Genomic DNA, 21,131 nt, shown 5'->3' with positions numbered 1-21,131 from the left:
AAGATGTTGGCGCCATTTGAGGTCCAATAAAATGTTTTTTTAAAACTGAACATCTCAAACGATTTGAATCGTTGTTGGCAACTCTCGACCAGAAGTGCATTGCGAATCCTTCAAGGCTTTGAAACGATGAGATTGGCGACAGCAGAAACTTCGGCTACCCCCAAAGAGCACCAAAACTTTAACATCACTACAGCAAAAGGTAATTTCCGAACGTTTGGGTGGAGACTCCATGAGGGAAATTTTTTGCTAGAATTTTGTCAGGAATCCCAAATACCTCACAAAAAAAATTGACAGTACAGCATATAAGTGTGTGTACAAACACTTCAAGCTTTTCTTTAGCGAAGCTACAGTGAGGCAACCCCTTGAGTTTGTTCAACAATTTCGCAACGGAAGAGTTATGAACTAGCTAGAGCGATTTTCTAATATGAGATATTTACAATTCCTATTTTCTTTTTATGGAACTTACTAAAATGCTATTTAGCATTGCAGCTAGGGGTGAATCAAGCACGTGGACTTAAGAGGGGGGGAGGTGATTTTAACAAAACAGAAAGATGTGTAGGTCTACATTATTTGTCCGACCTTGCAATAACATAAGAAAAGCTACTTTTTTTTGGGGGGAGGGCGGTCGCACCCTCCTGGATCCGCCACTGATCGCAGTTTCATTCAACATCGACTAGTTGATCTGTCTTGGTTTTCATTGGAAAGAGCAATGGCTTCATGTCGGCCGCCACAGCAATGGTTTGCCACACCGCATCGGTGGCAACTTTTTAGCAAAGGATACAGACACAAACACGGAAGGAAAATCGACATGAGGCCAAGCACGACCCAACGACGTCGGCGCGAATAAGCGGTGAATCGCGACCGTGAACACGTGCACGGTTCTTGGTCGTAGTCGCCTTCGGAATCCCGAAAACATGAGTAGAAGACGCAGTGAGCGGCACACAAGCAGGTGGCGCCTTCTATGCACTTTTCACACTTGTCCGTCGGCGCATCGGGACAGGAACCGGGCGGGTTTCGATCATGATTAAACATTATCAAACAGTGTTTGCAACGCGATCGCTCGCCCAAGTCCTCCTTGTATTTACCGACGTCCTTTCCTTTGTGTAAGGACGGCTGCTTCAATATACTATTCGCGTCGGAAAAGGAACTAAACGACGAGCCGTGTTGATGAAACAGTGTTTTTGCATAAAAGTCAGTGTGCGAATCATCGGACGACTTCACGCCGTGATACCGATATTCATATGATGATCGGGCTCCCGACCGCTGAGGTGGATATCTTGCGGCGTAGCTTAAGTGCATATCATCAGTTCTACTATAACCGCTCCTAGTGAATGAAATCCTAGTTCCTCTTCCTGGCACCACGGCTGGGTTCCCGGATGATGCGATTTGAACGTACGAATTCGGTTTCGTAGGCTGCAGGTCTCTGCGACGTTCGAGGTGATCCAGATTCGGCGTCTTCGTTCGACGACTCTTGTGATGAGAACTGGAATCGGTGTGGTGTCGAGACCGATGGCGCCGATTTGAGTGATGACTGTTCTCTGTGTCGGAAGTTCGTGTCGTGATGTTGTCTTGCGCCTGAAAGAGATAAACTTAGTGTCACAAAATAAGTTATTTTCTTTATCACATAGAAACAAACAAAACGTGCGACACCACAAGTGTACAAACCACAAAAACAAACAAGCCGAGACACTTTTACAATCTCTCTTACTCTCTTACTTTTTACAATCTCTCTTACTTTTTCTTTGTCCGCCTTGTCTCTTGAAGGCGTATCCGTCTTTGAAGATGTACTGCTAGCTACAGTGGCTGAAACTGGTAGTTCTGCCAAGCCAGCAATGCCAATGGGCTGCACGGGTGCAGATATATCAGGGTGTGGACGACCTGGTATGGATGATGAATGCCGACGTTGTCTCGACGGTTGTTGGGTCGGTCGCCGACGTGAAGAAGCTGACATTGCTTGTGGACGAAACGTGTGCGGCAAGGTATTGGAATTACTTTGCCGTGACAGCACAGGGGGTTGTCGAGTGCTGGGAGAGGGGGCAACGCTAGTCTGAGTCTCAGAAGATGGCGAATCGTCAGGCAAAGTGAAGGATTGTGTTGATGTTGGTGAAGCCTTAAAAAACAAAATAAAAAAAATTTTCAACAGTCATTTGACTTAACTAACGTGTGCGACCTTTAGGTATTGTGTCCACATTTACTGTTACGAATATACACAAGTGGCGACTGGTGGTAGCCCTAAACACAAGTGAAGTAGCTTTGAACTACTGGTCAGCTGTAAAAAAACAATGTTTTTACTATATAGCGCAACGTCGTTGCACGACTGAAGTAGTTCTAATAGAAAAAAAAACTTACTTTATCCTACAAACTTGCAGCAATCAAGCCAGCAAACTAGGCATTACACTGATTTGTCTGCAGACATAAAATGACTGGTTTGATTAATTTCAATGTAAAGCTTACCGAGTTCGGCTCGTCCGAAGTGGTACTGCCACTTGCGCTTGAAGTTGCAGCTGAGAAAATAAAATCGTAATTAATTTCCATCGAAGCAGTCAGCCGTGTCAAATTATTTTGAAAGCGGACATCCAAACCGGAAACAAAAGCAATTAGAAAACAGCTTCGCGCTATGGATTCCAAGCATTGCGCAATGACTATAAACAATTCACTTCGTACAAAGCCCGGATGTTCTTAAAACAACAACCGTTTCAGACTTGTATAGAAGTATCGATTAAATAGTAGCTACAATTACGACTCTACAGGCTTAATATATCTTGAAATTGTGTTTAATATTATTGCAATCGTTAGGTATGAAGAGATATTGCTGAATCACGGTCTCATAAGCAGACAGATATTGCCTAGTCATGATCCCATAAACAGACAGATATTTCCTCGGACAACCCAAAACTTCAATCATAGCCTCATAAAAATAAAATAGCTTGGAAAACAGTGAAACAAGTTTAGGCATTGGCGACGTCTTTCAGAGGTCATTATTTGTGACAAGCTATAATAAAATAGAGGACAATCGTAGTCACGCTGTTAGGGGTATGAATGCATCTAGAATACATCACAAAAGGTTTTTCTATCAGGCGGATGTTTCTGTTGTCATGCTTCCGAGGTCAAAACTAATATTATCAAGGTGTCATTGGTGTCAACATATATAGCTAAAAAAATATTCAGTCATTAAATTAACAAGAAGTTGACAGCACAGAAGTAGCAAATGATGATGAGAGTAACTTTCTGCTACCACACGAAAAGTCAAGCAATAACTAGTAGCGGATCTAGAGGGGGACTTGGTCACGTGCTCCCCCACAATCTGTGATTGTGTCAGCAGAAAACCAATAAAGCGACGATTACTAGACGATGCCCGAGACGCATTATGGCAAGACTGACGGCCATGACAAAGCATGATGGATGAGGCCACCTTGACAAGCTTAAATGAGCTGTACCGGTAGTTTAATCATCGCATTGTTGTTTCTTTGATAGCATTTAAAAGAATTATGCTTAAACCGCGCTGCTGCTCAACGTATCAGCCCCAGGCGAAATAAGCGGCTCATGTTGATTGATTCATCAACACAGTTCAGTCAACAAAAGCTGCCGATTTTAACGTCGTCAGATGTTGAAACGATGTAAAAAGGCAACTTTTCCTGGTTGGTTCATATCAAGAGTTGATTAACCATCGGAATTTTCAACGGGAACCTCGAACTTACATGAATACAATGTCATCGTATCAAACGTTATACTTACACAACACAAACCTATCCAAGACGCAATTATATAGTCGCAAATGAGTATATTTTTCGTTTGAGATAAATTGCAGATATTGCATTGAGCTGGGCTACATATAGCAAAATTTGTCAATTAACTGAATCAATGTAAAAATAGACGGAATTTGCAGTCTGGGGCGCTATACCAACAGAAAGAAGCGCGACAAAACAGACATATCCGCTTTTCTTTCGCCACCGACAAGAGAATAGAAACAAGAGAAACGAAGGTTGGTCAAAGTTGAAGATATCGTCTGTGAGCAGTTATTCCATTGAAATTGCATGACCAATAACCGATTGTGTGGATTTGGAACAGACTGTCAATGACTAGGCAAGAAATTGTGCAAACCACAATAAACGTGCTTACCGCGAAGTATTGCGAACCTCTTTTTACAGTAGTTGCATTTGAACTTTATCGCGAACCCTTGATTTGCAGAGGGCCCACAATATTAGACCGTTTTTGAAAGTAGTTTTCTGACAAATTAGAATTAATGTAAAAATGACGGATTTTGCTGTCTGGGTAAATGGTTAAGGTCTACTACAAAAAAATTGGAAAAAATAAGATAAAAAAAACTGCAAACGTGGTAGCATGTCAGTGGGAGAGGATGGACAAATATGCAAATCGGTTGTTACTTCCTAGACTCCTAGTTTTCACTCAAAACGATGTAGGAATGTCAACTTTTCTGGCTGGCTTCGATGTTGGCTGGTCTGTGTCGTACATATCCAACGAACGAAGATAAGAAAAAGTGTTGTGACTAAAGAACAGCATACCAAAGCATTTATGAGCGGATGTGGTTATGGAAACATTTCTTTGTTGAATGAAGATTAAAGGCACTCACCTCGCGAAAACGATGAAGAGAAAAAAAGAGAAAAAAGGAAACGGAGAGTGGAGATATTTACAGGACTTGAAAAACTCAACTAAGCGATCCAATGTTGAACTTGCGTTGAAATTTTCAAAAAGAACATTATGAAAACTACACATAGAATTACCTTTTCTATTTATTTGAGCCAGCATAAATCGCGATTTTACATCGTTTAAATACATGGCGACGTCGAAACGACGCAAAAACGGCAAATTTTGCAGGCTGCCTGATTTTCACTTTGTGAGACAGATCGTTATCTGTCAATACCGATTTTCTTGCAGCTAAATCAAATAGGACATATTCCAGAACTAAGATAAAAACTTGTAACACACATGAGACATAACCTAACATGATTTACTACAACGTTTCACAAGTCATTTTTTTGCTCTCAAAGTAACTTTCCATTCAGAAGCACCTGGTCGATGAAATAATTCACAGACAACAACACTTCAACCCGCGTCGGTGATTCAAAGCCTTTGCAAGCATGCCTAACTGCGAAGATTAAGCTTCCGAAAATGCTTTCTCAGTCCGAAAATAAAAATTCCCAAAATTAATCACGACTGTTTCATTAGGATTTATGTGATTGATTGCCTTTGCAAATGGAAACTAACAGGCGGTGTCATCAGGGCTGTCAAGATTGACAAAAGCTTTTAAAACGTAAGGTTTACCGTTTCAAAAATGTGTGGGACACATTGGCGACAAAGCGACATACTCTTAATGCCAAATTTCAATGTCGTACAAGCACTAACGGAACAATAGTGATTTCAACACGTTCAATTTGGTGCTCCTAGACGTTCAAGTAACGCCACGAGAATTTTCTGAATGGGATGAAATTCGATCAAACGACATGTAATGGTTCGTTGCGCATGATCGCCCATGCAGAAAGAGTGATCCTTCATTTCCTTCCTTGACTATTTACAACCAACAAAACTGAGATTAGTAAAGAATTTGACACCGCAAGGCAAAAATCCCAGATCTTCATTTTGAGATAAAATCTATGCATCCAGCCCAGTGCTCTTTGCCTCTTTCCATAGCGCTAAATTAAACGAATGACTCGGTATCCGCAGATTGGCGTAATTGTTTGGTTGATAGAGTTTGGGAGGTAATCGTTGTGATGACGTGAGTTCGATTCCCACCGCGGCCAGCCATTATTTTTGTTCTGCTTTAATTAACAAAGTTTGCAGCAGGAATCAATTGTCGTATCTTCAAAGTGTAAGCCGGTCAAAACACTCCATCCGCTGCAGCGACCTGCAGATTGCAAATACGCCAACGGTGAGTGCAGTATTATCTCCAATATAGTTGACTTTCCCGTGCTAATACAAACATTCACGTCAGCATGAAATAAAGCGGACATGCATCACTTGCAGACCGTTTATTCAGATTGTAAATCACTGGCAGTTTTTCGACGTGTTGTTGAAGCTTGAAAAAGCAGTTTATGCAAAAAATCGCAAGTGATGATCGTTCACCATGGGAATGAAATCAAAATTTTGAGAAACATAGAAAAGTCAAGTATCTCCCTGTTGCACTTGTCTATTCACACATTAACCTCTTCACTTCATGCAGTAAAAAACGTTTCAAATGACAAAATGCAACATTTTGGAGTTGTTTCTTCAAACCCCTACGGCCTACGCCTATCTCAGCTGGCAAATTAGTCGGTTTTTACTTTTATTTAGCATTTGCAGAATATAAAAAAGGACTTCTTCTTGCGTTTGAGGCAGCATCAGGTCACGTTCTTATATTCAGGCGCAGCAGCCAATCGATTGTGTGTTCATCGAGCGTTGTTAGGTCGACATGTCAATCCTTGGGTCGGTATACAGGACATTGCTAAAGAATGTGGTATGCAGTCTGAAAATCTGAGCCACATGCACAAGATGTGGAGTCGGCAAGCCCCATTGGAGCATGTTGCTATTGAAACGGCCCACCCCAGTTCGCAAGCGATTGAGTTTCACCCATTCACCCAGGATGTTCCAGCTAAGCATCTTAGCAAGTTGTTGCGTGCTGATAGTTTAAAATGGAGGGCTTCAGCGTGTTGTATATTGGTCAATTGCCGATCGAGCTTCACTCCTAGGTAAGTGGGGCGTGGGTTGTGTGGTAGGGAGTTCCATAAGAAAGGCCGACGATTGGCGCGTGGATTCCATGTTGCGCAAGTGAAATTACTGAAAAGGTATGACGGTAGTCTTTGCCAGGCCCAATTTCAACCTCCACAACTTCAGATAGTCTGCGATTTGGGCGATGTTGTCTGTGAGAGCTTCCTCTACCCCATGCCAGTATTTGTCCAAATGAAGTAGTGCTAAGTCATCAGCATAGCCGTACTGGCGTGACGTAGTTTTTGGCATGTCACTGATGTAGATATTAAACAGTAGGGGTAAAAAACATGATCCTTGCGAAAAGAAATCTTTCCCAAACACATCATAGCCATTCAAAATTTTGCATGAAATCACAACTTTTCAAAAAATTAACTTTGTTTCAAAGTTTATTTTTTGTAATTTCGAAAAACCAAATGTCCGTTGTTTCAAAATGGACTCACTACTTTGCATTGAGATTGGGAAGAATGGCTTTGTTAGAAACAGGAGCACAGAAGACCAATTTTAACAAAACAGCAAAACTCTTACTCACGAAAAATCCCTTTTTCCATATACGTAGAATAGAGCAGTCCGTGAGCAGTTTAAAATGCAATAAAAAATTTGACATCGCTTTTTTAAACACAGTTTTAAAAACGATTTGTGAACCTATGCTTTCAATTAGGAGACAACTAAATTGTTTTGGTGTCATGGGAAATGGGTTTTGTCTTCAAGGTGTTAAGACCGGAAACGTTTGACATATTTGGCAGCATACTTGCTTCAAATTACTGTGAGAATCGCATTTCATAAAAATAGAAAACAGGCCCTACCGGATAGCACATGTTCTTAATAATACATCCATACTTTTGAGGTTTTGGCGTTACTTATGTAGACAGACAACACTTGACACATTCAATTAACTGCTTAAGATTTTTGCTGTGACAGGACGTCTATTACCATAATTTGCAAAAAAAATGCCTATTGCTGTGACATAAGCAAGAAGGCAAAAATTCACAAATGAAGCCCAGCTTCTGCGACGTTTTTCCTCTTAGTCAGCAAATCAGTTCTGTTTTTGCATTCACTTGTTTCTTCGCTTATTTCTATCAAAATAACTCTCTCTTTGTGTGCCTTACCTATTCCAGGTTTAGGCGTCCATTCATAGTTCTTTCCATTTATCCCGGTTATCTGACTGCATTAAAAATTGTTGTGGTTGTACCGTGAAGATGGTTCTGGAGGTTATTGAAGAAAGTGAGACGTTTGCAGACGTTGAAATCACTGTAAAAAGTGTCTGATGTGCTGACTGAGATTCAGTCAAACAGAACATAAAAAGCAAAGGACACTGGGTTCATAAAATTAACACTAACACTCATGCCAGGTTTGTTTCACGCATGCGCAGCAGGATTGTCTCGAATCACTTTTTCAACAGTTTTTATCGACCGGATATCTCAGTGCTTCAATTCATTGATATCCTTGGAACAACATATCCTACCACAAGAAATTTTGATTGAAATGAAAGCAAGAACGAGTTATTTCGCCTGTCGACAGCCATGGCCGTGAACAGCCGTGTTTTGACATACAAAGAACGTAAAAGCATTTCTTTCTTTCTTGATTGAAAGAACGCCTGTTGGTAACCGGATCAGTTCCATTAATCACTCGCGTGAACTGCGAGTGCTAAACCGGAGGGCGACAAAACATTCGCAGACAACAAAATTGGTCCTTTTCACATTGATTGAACGTCTGCAAACAATAAATCAAAGTAAAAAGGACTAAACTCGCTAGCTGGGGATGGGAAACGTCAAAGCATCGAATGTTTTTCTTATTCTCAAGAGACACTTCAAGAATGACTCATCAACGTATGTCTTTTGCGAAGAACCACGAGTAGCAGTGAATCATTAGCGGAAAAGCTCGTAAAGAACCTTTCGAAGATTGTCGCTGTGAAATGTGAAGCTGTTTTGTTGGACCTGGATGAGGTTCCCAGCAGAGCTTTTTTGTGATATGTCAAAGTCGAATGGATTCAGAGCCAAGGACAAACAGAAAAGTTAAGAGCGCCGGTTTCGGGTGACTTTGCACGACTTCAAAACCACAACAAAATGCAACCAAAACTTGCTTTCCAGCTGATCAAAGTTATGCTTTATATCACTTCTGCATCGGTTAAACGTATTGAGGTGTGAGATAAAAAAAATTGAGTTCAGACACACCAAACTTTCACATCAATTGTCGCGAAACGCGAAAGCATAATAGAGCCAAACTACCATTGTGTTTTGACGGAATAGAAAGGATGGATTTGGTGGCCGGGTGCTTTCCTTCGGTCAGCTACCGGAAAAACTCAGCTCTTTCAACCGTAAGTATTTAAACCAGCTTGTTCCATCCACTAAACATTACACTACCATTTTGATCGCGCGATAGCAGATGCACAAAATACGCTAATTACTGGTTATCACTTCCAACAAGCAATCACCACAAAAAATGCTATTTATCTCAGATAGCAAAACCGTCCTTTTTACATTGTTTGACGTCTGCAGACGTTGAATGAATGTAAAAATTACGGATTTTGCTGTCTGGCATCCGCTGCGGTTACTCCACCGCATAGAGGCAACCAGATCAATGCGTCAAATAATTTTCTCTTTCCAAACGTCAAAAAAACAACAATCAGCAGTGAACCCAAAACCAAGCATCACGAGAGGATGCTTTATGACAATTGAAATGTTGTTGTAAAGAGTATAATCCGTGTAACAAATGAAAATCCAAATGTAAATGTCATACGGGCACGATTTTACTCGTGATGTCACATCTCGTATTGAGCATGCTGTGTGTAATTGCAGTACAAGTTGTCGGTAGGTTAAGCTCTGCATATTTTTCTGATCACGACTTACATGCCACGGCCCAGCTAGCAAAAATTTTCCTTTCTTATGTTGCTTCAACATCTGGCGACGTTGAAACGACGCGAAAATGACAATTTTTGCGAGCTTGGTAGAAATAACAAGGGTGTGGTGTCGAACAGCATCCACAGTGATTGTGTATTGTGTATAATTGTGTATTGTGTATAATATTGTGTATAATTGTGTATAATTGTATTGTGTATAATTGTACCGTACTATTGTTGCAACAGACAAAATAAAAGGTTTCTCTCTCAGTGACCTTAGAAACAAGCGTGACAAAAACCAGGAAGAATTTCGCAAACAATCGAGCCAGTGATGCATAATCTCCATTGTCGAGTAGATGCAACATCGTCAGATGGTTAACCGATGGGGAACGTTGGGTCTGGCCATAGTCTGCAACAGTCGTGCGCAAATGTCTCATTAACAACTCTGCCCCAATTAGCACGAGAGCATCATCTTACAGCTTTTGAAGTGTTGACCCTTTTCCTTTTTTTGCCCTTTGACCTTGATACAGTCAGCTTGGTTTAAACAAGCTCGGATTTTGCAAAGCCTGTGACTTTACGTCAAATTTTAAAGATATAGGACAGAGCCCAACAATAACATGGGGGCCTGGGGGTAACAAAGCCAGGAAATCAGTTCTTTGTTTTTTTTTTCACACCAATTCAAGGTCTGCTGATTACTGAATCAATGTAAAAATTGAACTGATTTTCTCATTGAGAAACAAGTCTGCCATGGCAGAGTGGAGTAACTAGACAGGCCCAATTATGTGCTCATGTGGTAGTGAGCACCATACATTGGACCATTAGCTTGAATGTAAAAGGCTTAACATCTACACATAGCACTTGTTGGTTAGTGATCATACAGAAATCATTTGAGGTAAAATCTTTTTTTTCACAATTGCAATAAACACAAAAACGTGCGTACTTGTTGAGGAAATGGCTTAGGAAGCACTTGTCCAAGACAACGAATAAAACTAAAACTACTTTGCACCACTCGTAATGATTCTTACCTTTGTCGAGGTTTTCCAACACTACTCGAATACCACGATCAAATGATCTTGCATCCGCTGTGCCGTTGAAAGAGAGGCCGATTTTTTGATGCCCAATCACCCAATGATGAAAAATTGGGGAAGCGATGGTGAATGGCATCCGGCGGGGAATACGATGATTCAACGTTACCTAAGATAACAAAAACGTAACAAAGTGTTCGATCGACGTTCAGAGCAAAAATTGCTCCTAAACTAACGACGGTACTGAGTTGAGTAAGGTGGGATGGCGCAATGTATAAGTTTAGGCAGTATTCAGTTTGCTTTTAGCTTCTTTGGCAATCAAGTATTATGTAAATATTTTTATGATGTATTGTTTTTTGCATGTTTGGTAGTAAATATGGACGTATTGGTCTGATGCAAATAAATAATATAAAAAAGTGTTAGCAAAAAAAGGTTTATGATTGAACTAGGGATGGTAGAAGTAGAGGATTGCTCACTCAAAAGTAAGGTGGACAACTGGAGAGTCACAATGTTATGACAAAATTTGATGCAACTACAGCTTGAGGTCTACTGCCATATGTCGCATACTCAGGTGCAGTTTATATGACCTGCCCACGTGCGTACAAAGTGTGTATCGCCAAAATAAATGTAGGAAATATGTGATATCATGTTTATGTCATAGTATTCAAGTCATGATAATGCCAGAATGGCCCGTTTCGGTGTGTCCGATTCGGTGAGTCCGATCCCTATTTGGTGATTTTTTTAATTTTTTTTTTTGAATTATCGGGTACCGTAACCTAATTATCATTGTCGTTTTAGGGTTAGGGGTTAGAGGTTAGAAACTCACCGAATCGGACTCACCGAATAGTAGCAGACCCTGATAATGCAGGGGTAGATTTCACGCAACACCGGTAACGGTAGGTAGCCTCACACTGCTGCAGTAAGGTTTTGCAGATTTTCTAGCACCCAAAATTTTAACCAAATGGCAATTCATTTGATGAGAATGAATTTACCTAAAAGCAAAGAAAACGTTGTACAGCTTTGCAAATTTTTGAACTTCTTAGTAACCCTCCAGTTGTCCATTTCGCAAGAAAAATCAATAAAATGAGTTGTCCCGGTATTCCACTGTCCCTAGATTGAACTAATGTACTACAGACTGGCATATAAGAGTCACCCTTACTTTTCTATCGTGTAGCTTGTATCCATAAAGCAGATATTCTGTTTTTGTCACGTTTTCAAAAATGGCAACCCTGCTGTACCCACATCCAAGGTGAGGGGTGAAACCCAAGTCATTACGGAGCATAACCGTTCCTTCAACGCGAACAATAGGTCGCTCTCTGCAAGGTAAAAGTCAACAAAATCTCAATCGCGGCATAAATATAGCAGCGCAATAAGGCTTCCATATAAGTTAGCTGCATTTGAAAATGTATGAAACGTTAGAATTGCGAAGAATGTATAAACAATTGAAATAATATACTCTTTAGAAACAAAAACCTAGTAATAGTGTTTTCAGTCAAGTGTTGACATACCACATATCATGCATTGTCTGGGTCTCTGGGAAACAGTGGTACAAGAAAAATTGTTGCAGAGTAGGTTAGCTGCAGTTTGTAATACGGATAAAGCAAAAAAGCACATAATGGTCTTGCCACTTCCCATAACTGAAGTAATCTTTCTTTTGCAGCATGAAATATCAACTCATAGAAAGCCGGATACAATTTTGATAGACATTGATTGATTGGCTTACTCATCAGTCATCACCACTGATGATGAGAAAGCAGATAAACTTCCAGTGGGATGAAATAACATCTTGCAACCATGAAATATTGGTGAAATTTTAAATGCAAATGTTGAAGGATTTCATGAGTTTTTTCTGAAGAAAACATTGCACGAACTTAGCATTTAACCGACTTTTATTAAGTCCAGAAATGACGGTGCGGAACTGATGTGCGTCCAAAAATACCCAAAGCACCAATTCAACAGTTGGAGAGTGATGCGTGAGTGGGCACGTTAATGAATATTTGGCGGTTGTAGAAAATGTTACCCTCATCCAATGAACGGTGTTGAAACGGAAACAAAAATTTGAGTAGCCGCCAATCACAAGCAAACAGACTAACACTAGAAATATTTCAAGCAGGCAAAACCGTATATGGAGACAGAAAGATGATATGATTATGCTCATTGCGTGCAAGAAGTGGTTTGCTATCATTTTCGGCCTTTTTATCTCCATTGCACTTCCAAGACACAAAACTGTTGCTGCACGATAAATACGATACAAGTCTGCGTAGAAAAAAGTCGAGTGTTTAAAATGCCGTGACAATGAGAAGTGAGATTTGCGTCATTTTTAGATCTTGCAAAGCAAAGTTGACGCAAACACAAACTGGTCAGGACACATTCATAAATTCCCTGTACAGCCGCTTTGTTGTTTTGTGTGGTTGGAATTAACCCAGGTTTAACGTAGATGTGCAATGTCGAATTACAGTTAGCGGATAGCAATTAAAGTTGTGCCGAACCACCAAAGAAGCTTTCGCATTCAGTTTGCCAATAGCGACAAAAAACGGAAAATAAGTTAGTTGCAATTGTTTTTATTGCCGTTAAGTTTGTAAACACAAATTTTGATCACCTAAGAAACATAAAAAACAAGCTCAAAACAGGGTGATAAGTATCCACGTAAATACGGAAGTGTTTTATTTGTAAGCTCAAGTTAGAGTGGTATGCTGTTGCTTCTCCTTAGATAACAAGTTCATTTAGTTTTTAAACCGAGCGCCTCATTTCCTTATTGCGGCTAAACACAACAGAAATTCCGTTATGTTTCAATCATGGCTAGAAAAGAGATTTTTTGAAAGACTGTTTATTTACATCACAAAGACAAGTCGGGTGCGCCATCCACCACGCCACGCCAGTGACAAACTCTTCACATCTGTTAGCTCAGAACTAATTACCGGTTTCATCAATCGCGCGTTTATTAAAATGTTTCTAAAACATCATCTAAAAATTGCCACCAAAGATTTTGCTTTCCTGAGATAAAATTTGACATATTTATCGCAAACATCTAGAGCAGAATAAAAAATTTCAATATACAGCAACAAAAAATTTAGTTATTACCCAGACATTTGATATTTTGATGAATGCGTTGACAAAATAAGAAAGAATGTTGAGATTAGATAGTTGTGCAAAAAAAGTTTAAGAACAAACACTTGATGAATGCAAGCCACCAGTCACCAAGTATCTAACACACAATCAAGTTATCTCAAGCAAAGATAAAGGATTTTAGTTTTATTTTCGAACACCACTAGTTGATAAATTGTAAGGAACAACTGATCATAGACTGCTCTGATTTTCACAAAATCGTTAACTTATGAGTCAAACGACAAGATCTTGTGGCTGACTTATTTATGAAGCCCTTGTTTCCGCAAACGCATGACCACTTCTGTTATCTTACCTGTAATCTTCCACATTACAGGTATTGAAACAATACAAAGGAGATTGTATTGACAGAAAACATGCTACTCAAAATTCTCAAGCAGTACTTTTTGCCACAAACAAATAATATATTTTTTGTTTAAAAAATCACAAATCGTTTGACCCGGAGCACATTTTTCGACGGTCTGTGACGTGTTGAATGACTTGTCAGTTGACATTTGGACAATGATATGATTTTCAGATATCTACCGTTCCAGCTTTCCGGTGAAACGTGTGATTATTCAGAGATTGAGTGAACACGAAAATAACGTCATATCACTGCTCGTGACTGAGCTGCAGAGGGAACAATGGGCAGACATACACACCAGGTGTTACGTGTCTCCTTCATTCCATTGTATCGCTTGCGTCACAACTATGGTGAGAAATTGACACTTTATTTCACCACCCTCATCCAACACTGTGGGACCTCTGGCCAAACGTACAATAAATAACGACTAGTTTACTGCTTTTTGTTTTACTGAGCAACTCCGAAAAGGGTTCTTTCTTTAAATAACTGTCCATGCCAGCAACCAAACTGTGTTCAACAAAAAGTAATTTAAGATACGGGTAAACCGTTTAAAATAACCGAGTAACCAGTGTGCAAAAGACATAAGAGAAGAACTTCTACGAATTGTTGAGAAAAGACTTCGATTTCTACTACGACTGCATGAACAATTTTTTTTGGGGGTTTGAAATGAAATTCTAGGCAAAAAAATATTTTGAAACGAAATCAAAAGGAAAGAATTTCACGTCAAAATGAAACACTTTTAATTCAGAAAGGAATCCATTGCAATCGATTCGCGAATGAAGAGTCAATGTAAGTGTCTTAGTAAAGATTAGTTTTGATTAGGCAAAATCGGTTTCGATCATTCTTACTACAAAAGCGCCTTCTTTTCTTAAGTTTAATATCAAAAAAGAAACGCAGAAAAATTATGAATTTTTGAGTTCGCCATCCATCCAAACGTAAACCCTGTTTGTTTCTTCGCTGAAGCACCCAGATTTGTCGGCTGCATATAGGTGAGTGGTGAGAGCCCTGCAACGGCACTCGAAAGGGCGCTGGCTTGACACCGCTCAAGAGCATGCGGCTGTATCTTAGGCAGGACACTCAAACCCAGATTAATTCATAAGTCGATTATGCAAGAGTAGAATTTATTATGATTACAAGTTTCCACGAGAAAGCAATCACCCAAACAATATGTCACATATCTTTGCTTGAACACAGTGCAGTTTATCTTACTAATTTGTCATTGTTAAATTTCAATTATTTACCAACACATGGTTGGATGGTTTTTTACGAGCAAAACTCTGCCTGAGCAAACACAAGTTCACGCATGAACGAGTTCCTTATCAGCCAATCGCTTGGCGATAATCTGAAGATGATACTTTTATCAAGTGCTCGGCAAACAAACGCAAATATTCAACCTAGTACTTCCGATTTTACGTCGATTGAACGCTACAAAACAGCAAATAGTTTTCTGCTTATTGGCCACTTGAAATTAAAATTCAAGGTCACAGAAGTTCAATTGCAATGGACTCCAGGTAGAAATAGTTTTTTTTTGTAGTTTTTTAAGCGTCGGTAAATGTTGAAGCAACGTAAAACTTTGAATTATTAAAACATAATTATTCAACACTGTTATAGCATCGCTGATGCAAATCGACAAAGCCTGTGAAAAGATATGCTAGTGCGGCTCATAGTAGAACTTCAATTCAAAGCCTCCATTCCACCAAGCTTAAAAAAGGCAAGAAGACTTCCTGCTCCATTATAATTTGTTGCAATATCGATGCATCGCTTACAGCAGGTTTTAAATTATCTCGTTGCAAACAAATAAGGAGAAATACTCTCAAAATCAACCAATACCCTCTCATTATCTCCAAGATAACCGATCAAGAATTTTTTATCATGGCTTGTTGTGCATAGTGGGACTGTTTTAAACAAAAACTTCCCGAAACGAAACAAGAATTTTTTCCACAAAAATTTCTTACTGAAGGATTTTGCTTCGACAAAATATGGTTTGTTTCCAATTTCCTTTTGAAAATTAGAAAAACGCCATTCCATACGCATCGCTAAAAATATCAACACGTGTATGCTAAAATGTCGAATCACTGTTACTATGATACAGGACCGGACGTTGCTGTCAATCAACACTTCGAATTCGAACAAAACTTGAAGAGCAAACAGGCGAGGATATCTTATTAATCTTCAAATGTAGACGTTGGCCAAAAGTAAACACCATCAATTTGCATTGGTCCACGAAAAGGAAGTGGTAATTCTTCAACAAATATTGACTCGCCAGCTCACAGTGTTAATTTTGTCAATAAAAAATCGCATCGTAAAATTTTGTGTGACGAAAAATCGATTTAACATGACACAATTACAACTGCAAATTGCTGTGAAAAGAGACTAGCTGTGAATTCGTCCGGTGACAAAAGTGAAGATATTTCTAAAAAGATCCAATTCAACGCTTTAGGAAATATAAAGTTAACCAAAAACTCAACATACTGCAACTGCATTAAACTTTTAGTTAATGTTGGAAAGGAAAATAACGGCTGGGTCTGCTTATTGTGTTCTACAAAAGCCAGGTTTCGTTTTACGTTCTACTTTTGCATCACAATTATGATAACTACATCGCTGCTCTACACAAGGTATAACACAAGTGGTGCTTTTTTAAAAAAATGTGTGGTTTGACTCAAACGAGAATCGAACTGAGACTTACAGAAACTAAAGCAAAGACACTAACCACCAGCCATTGAGCTGGTTAAGAAGAAAGGACTTCAGCTTGGTACAGAAATGTTAAAACAAGGCAGTCTGCGCACCAGACAAACGGTAATATAACAGGATGACACCACATTCTTTCAAGATTTCAACGTTTTTGTGATATAAATTTAACTGCTGGGATTGCGAAGCTTCAATTACAACCGGGTGGAAACGCAACCATAGGAAAATTATCTGCAAGCATTCTTCACGCGACCTTGTAATTTCAGGCTTCTGCGCTTTGTGGAAGCCGAGTTTTATCGGTGACCGCTTTGCACCATTCTACGTAATATTAAACATTCGATGTTGTCTGTATGTAATTAGTCAAACCAAAAATACATCAGCCTTCGGGGCATAAGCCTTTTTTCTATATGAATCGCACTAAATTATGTAGGAACGTCGTTCACTACTTTTGTGCGCAAACAAACGTATACCGTATTTTTACACGAACCCGCTCTCAAAATGTTTAGTGATACAAAGGGAATGCAATCAAACAGAACAAAATAAATGTTGTCAATCAAGATCTTAGATCGACACATGCAGTCATACACCTTTAACCCAATCCTTGGCTGTGTCAAAAACACAGTTGCAAATAGATGGACAAAAGACTCGCAATTACAATGGGCAAATACATCTCAAAAATTTCATACAGTGGAGTCAACTATCATACTGCAAGCTCCTGCGCTAAAAGATGATAATTTCTTTAATAAACGTTCTATGAATAAGCGTGTTAAAAAATGTAGTCTTTCAGAAGGTGTGATCATATTCGCAAATTGGTTTGCAAAGCTGATTGACATTTATGGTTCCTTGTTCGTCTGATGGAGCTAGTTTGTCTGGTTGTTATGTACATTGTGCGGACCTGTGGTGTAAATCCCGCTTGAGAAATTGTTTTTTTGAAACGTGATTGAGTACATTTCTGTAGTCAGAAACAACACCGGTAAAGTAACGCCCCTTTTACATTGCTTCAACGATAAAATGTATTGTTTAAGGGATATCCCAATCCCTTTTGACACCCAGACAGAAATATAAAGAACAAAAGAAAACGATTAGCTTTTAAGTCGCATTTATTTTACGGAATGACCCGTTTCCGTGAGTCCGAGTCGGTGAGTCCGATCCCTATTCGGTGATTTTTTTAATTTTTTTTTTTTAATTATGGGGTACCGTAGCCTAATTATCATTGCCGTTTTAGGGTTAGGGGTTAGGAGTTAGGGGTTAGATGTTAGGAACTCACCGAATCGGACTCACCGAGTAGTAGCAGACCCTTATTTTAAACCACGGAAAAAGTACAAACATGTGCTTCCATACGATGAAAGTCCCATTTTAAGCAGACAATTGCATACATATTTGCAGTTTTACAAAGAAAACATAAATGCAATGAAAATAAGATTTTCGAAAGAATAGGTTATGGTCGCATATTTCATTCACATACCTCCATTCCATTCTTGCCTCATCGGCTCTTGGTTCCATTTTTAGTGCAATTAATTCATGGCAAGAAAAGAGCAAATCAATCCAACCGAATCCAGAATGGATTCTGGTCAAAACTTTAAACACTACAAAGAGTTCGCAGCCTCTACCTATAAGAGGTTAACCTTAGCAAAGATACAAAGTCACAAATCTAGAAAAAACAACATATTTGTACTGTACATATGTTATGACTTATGATTTTATCAATGCAATGTGGGTATTTCATTGCATTCATAGCATGGCTTGCTTTGCGGAGACTATTTCATCGCTCAACAAGCATCAGAAAATTCATGCAAAATCTTCATTTCCGCCACACTCTCAATTTGGCGAAGCCAAAATAGGTTTAATTGTGAGGAAAGAAAGGTTTTTGACTCTGAAAGCGAAACTAAACTAATTTGGCTGGCTAGATGGCAAAATACTTCCTTCTGAAATTAAAAACAATTTCCTTAAATTTCGTGCACAAGATTCCCCATCACGATAGCTTCTCAAATCACAATTTGTACGGAGTTGAACTGTTTCAAGCATGAAGACGCCATACACATATGACACACAACATGCTTGTTACAGAAACATATACAAGACTCTACACAGTCTACAGTACATAACATTTTGTTGTATTTTAGCAAACAAGAAAAATGCTGCAGAAAAAAATATGCTACTAGTTGCAAATTGTCTGCTTCTGTCACAACAATCCTCGCAAGCTGTCTACTTCCTGTAGCTGCAAGTGACCTTTGCCTCTTGTTATTGACATTACATCAACAATGAGCGTAATTTAATCCCAGGCGTGACCAATGTAATCCGTCCCATCTTTACAGAAGAATCTGGGACGACGTTGACATGATGTAAAAACTGCAATTTTTGTCAGTTTGGTTTGCAACTCAACTTATCGCTGTATGGTCGTTTAAAATCTCCTACAGGAACCATTGAAAATATTTGCATTCAGATAATGTACTGAATTTCTGTTGTAAGACTGCCATTTAGTGATAACAACAGCACTTATGGATATAACCGCTAATCCGCTTCCGTTTCAAAGAACATTACGTGAAATTTTATATCTATCATCACAAACCATACAAATCATCGCACGGCAAAGACTTGACCAACCATATCTAACAAAATCTCAAATGTATGTTTGGTGACGGCAATTGTACTACCATACATGCTAATCTGGATTCTATGTAAGTAATAATTCCATAATCCAGTATTGTCATTTCGTGTTTGTTAAGAGCTTCACCCTACCATGACTGGATGGTTTCATGTCAGCAAAGCGGAGCGTGCAATACCTCGCGCTGCACATACATTTTCTTCTGGCCCTCCGGCTAATTCTGCCACTACCGTATCAGTGTATCCTTACAAAAATTTATTCCCGTAAATGCGACGAAGGGTAAAGAGTTGGGAATTGCAATACGTTTGTAGTGTCCATATTTACGTTGTGGATGATTACAATCGGTTCTTGATCAATGATACAACTTTTCAACAACAAAATCAAAGTCAATTTCGTAAAACGGATTTTTTGTACTTTTGATTGATTTTTTGTTGGCGTAAAGATTTAAACTTTAGATGAGTATTTAATGATACTGGATCCCTATTTGACGTTGGATATCTGCATTCTGCATACAACACATCTCTGTTCTTTTCAAATACTGCACCTAGGTATTGAGGTGAAAAATATTAGGTTTTAATAAGTCGACTGCGTTGCACAATACTGATTTTTGATTCACAATGATACACAAACAGCCAACTAAGGATAAACATCTCAAAAAAGAAAATTTATGATAACTTGTCAAACAAAGCAAACTGAGACAAACTTTCAAATCTCTTGAGAGTAAAAGTACGGTAATTTGGTGGAGGCGGAGATAGGCGGAGATAACGACTGATGATGAATTTGGTAAAAAGTCTTTCATCCAATAAATTCTTTCAAGTTGCACAGTGTATTTCCGACATTAAAAAATAATAAGCAATACTAGAGATAGGTATATGATGAAAAATATAGTTTATTATGTGGCGTTGCAGTGTTTAATGGGGCCAACAGAAAAGTGAAAACTACGAAAAAAATATTAAAAAACGACAAAAATTATTCAAATAGGCGATCGATACCTGTCCAAGCTTTCTTTTATATGCCGCTAATGACGACGGCTTAGTTTCTTATACTACATGACATTTACTTAAGCGGATAAATTTCTTACAAAGCATTTCCTTTTAGTCGGCTTCACTTTTTGGTCACATGAAGAACAGCAAACAAGAAAGATGTAAGCAAGGCTTGCATGGTGGCATCTCGTCCAATTGACAAATCAAACCCTTGTACATTGGTGCAATGTTTGCAGACGTTGAAACAATGTGCGAAAGGACTGGTTGCTGACTGGGTAGTCATCTAAAGTGTAAAAAAATCACCAACCCGAAGCTATCTTGAAGACAGAATATTATTTTGCTCATTAGGAAAAATACTTCCAGCAATGAGCAACGAAACACTTGGCACGATGGGGCCAGCCAGAAAAATTCCTCATTTTTACATTGATTCAACGTCTGCAAACCCAAGACAAGAGAACCAGCTACAAATGTGATTCTGTCTTCAGTCTTCATATTTATCATGCAGTGCCTGGATGAAATAACGTGACTGCTGCCCATAGGCAAGAAGATTCAGAACACCAAGACTGTGACAGTGCGTTAGCTTTCCAGAACACATGAATTATTGAAGTGAGCTTAATAATTAAACAGGAAAGAACATAATATCTATTAACACGCATAAACTTTTCAGCCAAAGCAGGAAGTCAAGAGCCGACCACACATCAAGATAAATAAATACACGTTTTGAATTGATAATACAAATTACTGATTCAAGTGTCTTTCAGCGGCAAATTGTACTTGACCACGAATACTCTTAGGAAAATTGAAAAAACAAAACCAATGTTGTTTT

At 39.0% G+C, this 21,131-nt stretch overlaps 1 protein-coding gene across 1 annotated transcript; it reads right to left on the bottom strand.

Annotated features, from left to right (window-relative positions):
- Window positions 1-663: 663 nt before the first annotated feature.
- Window positions 664-18,220, bottom strand: LOC145784008 (sprouty-related, EVH1 domain-containing protein 2-like). The gene is made up of 6 exons (XM_082595765.1): window positions 18,183-18,220; window positions 11,723-11,879; window positions 10,564-10,732; window positions 2,455-2,504; window positions 1,736-2,110; window positions 664-1,575 (listed from the first exon to the last, which is right to left on the bottom strand). The coding sequence occupies exons 1-6, from the start codon at window positions 18,218-18,220 to the stop codon at window positions 664-666; spliced, it is 1,701 nt and encodes a 566-aa protein (XP_082451891.1).
- Between the last annotated feature and the right edge of the window lie 2,911 nt (window positions 18,221-21,131).

The sequence above is a fragment of the Aplidium turbinatum genome, chromosome 15 (assembly GCF_918807975.1).
Source record: "Aplidium turbinatum chromosome 15, kaAplTurb1.1, whole genome shotgun sequence".
NCBI lineage: Eukaryota > Metazoa > Chordata > Ascidiacea > Aplousobranchia > Polyclinidae > Aplidium > Aplidium turbinatum.
This window is presented reverse-complemented; position numbering and strand designations above follow the sequence as displayed.